This window comes from Anopheles merus, chromosome 3R (genome assembly GCF_017562075.2).
Source record: "Anopheles merus strain MAF chromosome 3R, AmerM5.1, whole genome shotgun sequence".
Classification (NCBI taxonomy): Eukaryota; Metazoa; Arthropoda; class Insecta; order Diptera; family Culicidae; genus Anopheles; species Anopheles merus.
Window position 1 is genome coordinate 37,217,355 of NC_054084.1, and position 10,276 is coordinate 37,227,630.

Consider the following 10,276-nt stretch of genomic DNA (forward strand, 5'->3'; position numbering starts at 1 on the left):
AACAACTGTTATGTCTACTACCGAAGCACCTACTGACACAACGCTTTCCACTGAGTCTACCACTGCTTCATCGTCTAGCGTAGCTACCACAACAACCACCACAATGGCCTCCAGCGAAGCACCTACTGACACAACGCCTTCCACTGAGTCTACCACTGCTTCATCGTCTAGCGAAGCTACCACAACAACCACCACAATGTCTTCGAGCGAAGCAACTACAGACACAACGCCTTCTACTGAGTCTAGCACTGCTTCATCGTCTAGCGAAGCTACCACAACAACCACCACAATGGCCTCCAGCGAAGCAACTACAGATACAACGCCTTCTACGGAGTCTACCACTGCTTCATCGTCTAGCGAAGCTACAACAACAACCACCACAATAGCCTCCAGCGAAGCAACTACCGACACAACGCCTTCTACGGAGTCTACCACTGCTTCATCGTCTAGCGAAGCTACCACAACAACCACCACAATGGCCTCCAGCGAAGCACCTACTGACACAACGCCTTCCACTGAGTCTACCACTGCTTCATCGTCTAGCGAAGCTACCACAACAACCACCACAATGTCTTCGAGCGAAGCAACTACAGACACAACGCCTTCTACTGAGTCTACCACTGCTTCATCGTCTAGCGAAGCTACCACAACAACCACCACAATGGCCTCCAGCGAAGCAACTACTGACACAACGCCTTCCACTGAGTCTACCACTGCTTCATCGTCTAGCGAAGCTACCACAACAACCACCACAATGTCCTCCAGCCAAGCAACTACAGACACAACGCCTTCTACTGAGTCTACCACTGCTTCATCGTCTAGCGAAGCTACCACAACAACCACCACAATATCCTCCAGCGAAACACCTACTGACACAACGCCATCCACTGAGTCTACCACTGCTTCATCGTCTAGCGAAGCTACCACAACAACCACCACAATGGCCTCCAGCGAAGCACCTACTGACACAACGCCTTCCACTGAGTCTACCACTGCTTCATCGTCTAGCGAAGCTACCACAACAACCACCACAATGTCCTCCAGCCAAGCAACTACAGACACAACGCCATCTACGGAGTCTACCACTGCTTCATCGTCTAGCGAAGCTACCACAACAACCACCACAATGTCCTCCAGCGAAGCAACTACAGACACAACGCCTTCTACTGAGTCTACCACTGCTTCATCGTCTAGCGAAGCTACCACAACAACCACCACAATGTCCTCCAGCGAAGCAACTACTGACACAACGCCTTCCACTGAGTTTACCACTGCTTCATCGTCTAGCGAAGCTACCACAACAACCACCACAATGTCTTCGAGCGAAGCAACTACTGACACAACGTCTTCCACTGAGTCTACCACTGCTTCATCGTCTAGCGAAGCTACCACAACAACCACCACAATGTCCTCCAGCGAAGCACCTACTGACACAACGTCTTCCACTGAGTCTACCACTGCTTCATCGTCTAGCGAAGCTACCACAACAACCACCACAATGTCTTCGAGCGAAGCACATACTGACACAACGTCTTCCACTGAGTCTACCACTGCTTCATCGTCTAGCGAAGCTACCACAACAACCACCACAATGTCTTCGAGCGAAGCAACTACAGACACAACGCCTTCTACTGATTCTACCACTGCTTCATCGTCTAGCGAAGCTACCACAACAACCACCACAATGGCCTCCAGCGAAGCAACTACAGACACAACGCCTTCTACTGATTCTACCACTGCTTCATCGTCTAGCGAAGCTACCACAACAACCACCACAATGTCCTCCAGCGAAGCAACTACTGACACAACGTCTTCTACTGAGTCTACCACTGCTTCATCGTCTAGCGAAGATACCACAACAACCACCACAATGTCCTCCAGCGAAGCAACTACAGACACAACGCCTTCTACGGAGTCTACCACTGCTTCATCGTCTAGCGAAGCTACCACAACAACCACCACAATGGCCTCCAGCGAAGCAACTACTGACACAACGCCTTCCACTGAGTCTACCACTGCTTCATCGTCTAGCGAAGCTACCACAACAACCACCACAATGTCCTCCAGCGAAGCACCTACTGACACAACGCCTTCCACTGAGTCTACCACTGCTTCATCGTCTAGCGAAGCTACCACAACAACCACCACAATGTCCTCCAGCCAAGCACCTACTGACACAACGTCTTCCACTGAGTCTACCACTGCTTCATCGTCTAGCGAAGCTACCACAACAACCACCACAATGGCCTCCAGCGAAGCACCTACTGACACAACGTCTTCCACTGAGTCTACCACTGCTTCATCGTCTAGCGAAGCTACCACAACAACCACCACAATGTCCTCCAGCGAAGCAACTACTGACACAACGCCTTCCACTGAGTCTACCACTGCTTCATCGTCTAGCGAAGCTACCACAACAACCACCACAATGTCTACGAGCGAAGCAACTACAGACACAACGCCTTCCACTGAGTCTACCACTGCTTCATCGTCTAGCGAAGCTACCACAACAACTACCACAATGTCTTCGAGCGAAGCAACTACAGACACAACGTCTTCCACTGATTCTACCACTGCTTCATCGTCTAGCGAAGCTACCACAACAACCACCACAATGTCCTCCAGCGAAGCAACTACTGACACAACGCCTCCTGTGGAGTCTACCACTGCTTCATCGTCTAGCGAAGCTACCACAACAACCACCACAATATCCTCCAGCGAAGCACCTACTGACACAACGTCTTCTACTGAGTCTACCACTGCTTCATCGTCTAGCGAAGCTACCACAACAACCACCACAATGTCTTCAAGCGAAGCACCTACTGACACAACGCCTTCCACTGAGTCTACCACTGCTTCATCGTCTAGCGAAGCTACAACAACAACAACCACAATATCCTCCAGCGAAGCAACTACCGACACAATGCCTCCTGTGGAGTCTACCACTGCTTCATCGTCTAGCGAAGCTACCACAACAACCACCACAATGTCCTCCAGCGAAGCACCTACTGACACAACGCCTTCCACTGAGTCTACCACTGCTTCATCGTCTAGCGAAGCTACCACAACAACCACCACAATGTCTTCGAGCGAAGCAACTACAGACACAACGCCTTCTACTGAGTCTACCACTGCTTCATCGTCTAGCGAAGCTACCACAACAACCACCACAATGTCCTCCAGCGAAGCACCTACTGACACAACGCCTTCCACGGAGTCTACCACTGCTTCATCGTCTAGCGAAGCTACCACAACAACCACCACAATGTCGTCCAACGAAGCACCTACTGACACAACGTCTTCCACTGAGTCTACCACTGCTTCATCGTCTAGCGAAGCTACCACAACAACCACCACAATATCCTCCAGCGAAGCAACTACTGACACAACGCCATCTACGGAGTCTACCACTGCTTCATCGTCTAGCGAAGCTACCACAACAACCACCACAATGTCTTCGAGCGAAGCAACTACTGACACAACGTCTTCCACTGAGTCTACCACTGCTTCATCGTCTAGCGAAGCTACCACAACAACCACCACAATGTCCTCCAGCGAAGCACCTACTGACACAACGTCTTCCACTGAGTCTACCACTGCTTCATCGTCTAGCGAAGCTACCACAACAACCACCACAATGTCTTCGAGCGAAGCACCTACTGACACAACGTCTTCCACTGAGTCTACCACTGCTTCATCGTCTAGCGAAGCTACCACAACAACCACCACAATGTCTTCGAGCGAAGCAACTACTGACACAACGTCTTCCACTGAGTCTACCACTGCTTCATCGTCTAGCGAAGCTACCACAACAACCACCACAATGTCCTCCAGCGAAGCAACTACTGACACAACGCCATCTACGGAGTCTACCACTGCTTCATCGTCTAGCGAAGCTACCACAACAACCACCACAATGTCTTCGAGCGATGCTACTACTGACACAACGCCATCTACTGAGTCTACCACTGCTTCATCGTCTAGCGAAGCTACCACAACAACCACCACAATGTCTTCGAGCGAAGCAACTACTGACACAACGTCTTCCACTGAGTCTACCACTGCTTCATCGTCTAGCGAAGCTACCACAACAACCACCACAATGTCTTCGAGCGAAGCAACTACTGACACAACGTCTTCCACTGAGTCTACCACTGCTTCATCGTCTAGCGAAGCTACCACAACAACCACCACAATATCCTCCAGCGAAGCACCTACTGACCCAACGCCTTCCACTGAGTCTACCACTGCTTCATCGTCTAGCGAAGCTACCACAACAACCACCACAATGTCCTCCAGCGAAGCACCTACTGACACAACGTCTTCCACTGAGTCTACCACTGCTTCATCGTCTAGCGAAGCTACCACAACAACCACCACAATATCCTCCAGCGAAGCAACTACTGACACAACGCCATCTACGGAGTCTACCACTGCTTCATCGTCTAGCGAAGCTACCACAACAACCACCACAATGTCTTCGAGCGAAGCAACTACTGACACAACGTCTTCCACTGAGTCTACCACTGCTTCATCGTCTAGCGAAGCTACCACAACAACCACCACAATGTCCTCCAGCGAAGCACCTACTGACCCAACGCCTTCCACTGAGTCTACCACTGCTTCATCGTCTAGCGAAGCTACCACAACAACCACCACAATGTCTACGAGCGATGCTACTACCGACACAACGCCTTCTACGGAGTCTACCACTGCTTCATCGTCTAGCGAAGCTACCACAACAACCACCACAATATCCTCCAGCGAAGCACCTACTGACACAACGCCTTCCACTGAGTCTACCACTGCTTCATCGTCTAGCGAAGCTACCACAACAACCACTACAATGTCTTCGAGCGAAGCAACTACTGACACAACGCCTTCTACGGAGTCTACCACTGCTTCATCGTCTAGCGAAGCTACCACAACAACCACCACAATATCCTCCAGCGAAGCACCTACTGACACAACGCCTTCCACTGAGTCTACCACTGCTTCATCGTCTAGCGAAGCTACCACAACAACCACCACAATGTCTTCGAGCGAAGCAACTACTGACACAACGTCTTCCACTGAGTCTACCACTGCTTCATCGTCTAGCGAAGCTACCACAACAACCACCACAATGTCTTCGAGCGAAGCAACTACTGACACAACGTCTTCCACTGAGTCTACCACTGCTTCATCGTCTAGCGAAGCTACCACAACAACCACCACAATATCCTCCAGCGAAGCACCTACTGACACAACGCCTTCCACTGAGTCTACCACTGCTTCATCGTCTAGCGAAGCTACCACAACAACCACCACAATGTCTACGAGCGATGCTACTACCGACACAACGCTTTCTACGGAGTCTACCACTGCTTCATCGTCTAGCGAAGCTACCACAACAACCACCACAATATCCTCCAGCGAAGCACCTACTGACACAACGCCTTCCACTGAGTCTACCACTGCTTCATCGTCTAGCGAAGCTACCACAACAACCACCACAATGTCTTCGAGCGAAGCAACTACTGACACAACGCCTTCCACTGAGTCTACCACTGCTTCATCGTCTAGCGAAGCTACCACAACAACCACCACAATATCCTCCAGCGAAGCACCTACTGACACAACGCCTTCCACTGAGTCTACCACTGCTTCATCGTCTAGCGAAGCTACCACAACAACCACCACAATGTCTTCGAGCGAAGCAACTACTGACACAACGCCTACTACTGAGTCTACCACTGCTTCATCGTCTAGCGAAGCTACCACAACAACCACCACAATATCCTCCAGCCAAGCACCTACTGACACAACGTCTTCCACTGAGTCTACCACTGCTTCATCGTCTAGCGAAGCTACCACAACAACCACCACAATGTCTACGAGCGATGCTACTACCGACACAACGCCTTCTACGGAGTCTACCACTGCTTCATCGTCTAGCGAAGCTACCACAACAACCACCACAATGTCTTCGAGCGAAGCAACTACTGACACAACGCCTTCCACTGAGTCTACCACTACTTCATCGTCTAGCGAAGCTACAACAACAATAACCACAATATCCTCCAGCGAAGCAACTATCGACACAACGTCTTCCACTGAGTCTACCACTGCTTCATCGTCTAGCGAAGCTACCACAACAACCACCACAATGTCCTCCAGCGAAGCACCTACTGACACAACGTCTTCCACTGAGTCTACCACTGCTTCATCGTCTAGCGAAGCTACCACAACAACCACCACAATGTCCTCTAGCGAAGCAACTACAGATACAACGCCATCTACGGAGTCTACCACTGCTTCATCGTCTAGCGAAGCTACCACAACAACCACCACAATGTCTTCGAGCGAAGCAACTACAGACACAACGCCTTCTACGGAGTCTACCACTGCTTCATCGTCTAGCGAAGCTACCACAACAACCACCACAATGTCCTCTAGCGAAGCAACTACAGATACAACGCCATCTACGGAGTCTACCACTGCTTCATCGTCTAGCGAAGCTACCACAACAACCACCACAATGTCTTCGAGCGAAGCAACTACAGACACAACGCCTTCCACTGAGTCTACCACTGCTTCATCGTCTAGCGAAGCTACCACAACAACCACCACAATGTCCTCCAGCGAAGCACCTACTGACACAACATCTTCCACTGAGTCTACCACTGCTTCATCGTCTAGCGAAGCTACCACAACAACCACCACAATGGCTTCGAGCGAAGCAACTACAGACACAACGCCATCTACGGAGTCTACCACTGGTTCATCGTCTAGCGAAGCTACCACAACAACCACCACAATGTCCTCTAGCGAAGCAACTACAGATACAACGCCATCTACGGAGTCTACCACTGCTTCATCGTCTAGCGAAGCTACCACAACAACCACCACAATGTCTTCGAGCGAAGCAACTACTGACACAACGTCTTCCACTGAGTCTACCACTGCTTCATCGTCTAGCGAAGCTACCACAATAACCACCACAATGTCTTCGAGCGAAGCAACTACTGACACAACGTCTTCCACTGAGTCTACCACTGCTTCATCGTCTAGCGAAGCTACCACAACAACCACCACAATGGCCTCCAGCGAAGCACCTACTGACACAACGCCTTCCACTGAGTCTACCACTGCTTCATCGTCTAGCGAAGCTACCACAACAACCACCACAATGGCTTCGAGCGAAGCAACTACAGGCACAACGCCATCTACGGAGTCTACCACTGCTTCATCGTCTAGCGAAGCTACCACAACAACCACCACAATGTCTTCGAGCGAAGCAACTACTGACACAACGTCTTCCACTGAGTCTACCACTGCTTCATCGTCTAGCGAAGCTACGACAACAACCACCACAATGTCCTCCAGCGAAGCAACTACTGACACAACGCCTTCCACTGAGTCTACCACTGCTTCATCGTCTAGCGAAGCTACCACAACAACCACCACAATGTCTTCGAGCGAAGCAACTACAGACACAACGCCTTCTACTGAGTCTACCACTGTTTCATCGTCTAGCGAAGCTACCACAACAACCACCACAATGTCCTCCAGCGAAGCACCTACTGACACAACGCCTTCCACTGAGTCTACCACTGCTTCATCGTCTAGCGAAGCTACTACAACAACCACCACAATGGCTTCGAGCGAAGCAACTACAGACACAACGCCTTCTACTGAGTCTACCACTGCTTCATCGTCTAGCGAAGCTACCACAACAACCACCACAATGGCCTCCAGCGAAGCAACTACTGACACAACGCCTTCCACTGAGTCTACCACTGCTTCATCGTCTAGCGAAGCTACCACAACAACCACCACAATATCCTCCAGCGAAGCACCTACTGACACAACGTCTTCCACTGAGTCTACCACTGCTTCAACGTCTAGCGAAGCTACCACAACAACCACCACAATGTCTTCGAGCGAAGCAACTACTGACACAACGTCTTCCACTGAGTCTACCACTGCTTCATCGTCTAGCGAAGCTACCACAACAACCACCACAATGTCTTCGAGCGAAGCAACTACTGACACAATTCCTTCTACGGAGTCTACCACTGCTTCATCGTCTAGCGAAGCTACCACAACAACCACCACAATGTCTTCGAGCGAAGCAACTACAGACACAACGCCTTCCACTGAGTCTACCACTGCTTCATCGTCTAGCGAAGCTACCACAACAACCACCACAATGTCTTCGAGCGAAGCAACTACTGACACAACGTCTTCTACGGAGTCTACCACTGCTTCATCGTCCATCCCTACGACCACTAGAACATCCACTGTTACGATAACGACAAGCACTAGGCCGGCATCATCTAGTTCAACTACCACTTTAACTTCTACTCAAACATCAACTTCAAACCGTCCAACCACTCCAGGCTTAACCGTTACTATTAAAACAACCACTCCTGCTGGAACTACATCTACCACTCAAAGATCAATGTTTCGAATTTTATCGAATTCTCAAAGCGCAATCCAATTAAACTCACCACCGGTGGAGTTGAAAAGAATATCTCAAGGCAATAATTTGTTTTTAAATGCATTGCAATATCCAGGATCAAGTCAAGGAACTCTAATCACCCAAAAATCACCTACGTATGGTACTGTAAGACCTGCAAAACCAAAAATTGTTTTTCCATTTACGTTCGTTAGGCCCACATCAAAAATCTTTAAACAATTTAAACTTTATGTAAAAAGTGCACAAAAAAAGAATGAACGAAACCAAGTTGCTCACTGGTATCCGGGTCTGGCCTGGCAGTAATCAATTAGAAACAATTGAGTATTTAGCGAGGAAAAAATATATTTTTGTAGTCTGCGTCTGTGAAACAAAAACCGTTGTGTGTCAAGTCCTGTACCTGTACCGCTAGTGGGCTTGGCTTCCAATGGCTTTGAAATATATTGATTTGTTTCAAATGCAAATCGGTGTTGGTTGTATCGTTATTGAGGAATTGAACTAAAACTTTCATGAAGTTCGCTGAGAAAATTGTTCTAAATGAACTCTGACAAGTACCAAGTAATAGTCTTGAAAGGAATGTGTGCTTTATATTCAACATGTACATAATATTACATAAACATGTACAGGCGGTCTCCGAGATACACGGAACCTCTTAAACGCGGATTCGGAGATACGCGGTTACCTAAATTTGACAGATAAATTGGCAAATCAAAATAATTTCTGTTTAGAATTTCTCGAATGTGAAAAACCATTTCAAAAGGTTTGAAACTGTTGTATTCAGTCAGTATCATACCAAATAATTAATAAAATAACTAAACCCCCTACTTGCAAAATTATACGAAAATTAGTGATATTTTGGCTGGAAATTACGAGATTCGACTTACGCGGAAATCCGAGATACGTGGTATTTAGTGCCCGTTTTCGGTCCCCATTAACCGTGCATCTCAGGGACCGCCTGTATTCACATCACAATCCTCAGATAACACTAAATAGTGGCCTTCGGTATTCAAATCATAAGGCTGAAATTTCAGACTCTAAGGGAAATATACTTGTGCATGTACAGTGAAATATGGTTGCAGTTTGAAGTTAAGCTGATTAATCATGCGACTAATCGATGTTTTTGTTTTTTCAAACTGAATCGTTTAGGCTGTTCAAATGATTTTAGCTTAAAAATTTCAAACTATTTGTTTCAAAAAAATATAAAATCGTCGTAATACTGAAAAATGAGGAATCAATTGATAATCGATTATCTTATCATCGTTGTGTTATTTTATATACTCCATACTAAAATGAACATGTAGTGCAATTGCATTCTTTTTCTTTGTGTAAATATTTGATCACTTTTTTATTCTCCTGCCTCAGCCAATTACGAAAGTCACTCATACCGTCCCAGCGGAATTTCAGGTAAGTGTGCCACCTTAAGCAATTCATGGTATAATTCACCATAAAGTGTTTATCAACAGCCAATTTAAACCTCATAGCAATTTTACATCTCACTTTCTCACTTATAAATTATTTTTAGTTGAAATGAATGCAAACAAAACTATTAAGACAAACGAATTTCTTGCATAGTGGGAGTTTGATACGTGTGTGGCACTAGTGTATATATTCCCACACGGCTTGAGTCACCTATAAACCCTTTTTTGAGCACAAACTATACCACAATATGGAAGTCACTGGTCTTTTTTCACACATAACACACATAAATATTTTCTGGGTTATTTGTTCCTATGTGTTTAGAGGTATGGTTGAAAAAAAAAATATAATTTTCTGCTCAATTTTGATACTCATCATAAAACAGTTTAAAACAATGAG

General features: G+C 47.6%; 1 protein-coding gene across 1 annotated transcript; it reads left to right on the forward strand.

Annotated features, from left to right (window-relative positions):
• The first annotated feature begins 367 nt into the window (after positions 1 to 367).
• On the forward strand, positions 368 to 9,987 carry LOC121595647 (mucin-22-like). Its single transcript, XM_041919772.1, has 4 exons — positions 368 to 1,542; positions 1,789 to 6,285; positions 9,824 to 9,865; positions 9,984 to 9,987. The coding sequence occupies exons 1-4, from the start codon at positions 476 to 478 to the stop codon at positions 9,985 to 9,987; spliced, it is 5,610 nt and encodes a 1,869-aa protein (XP_041775706.1). The 5' UTR covers positions 368 to 475.
• The last annotated feature ends 289 nt before the right edge of the window (positions 9,988 to 10,276 follow it).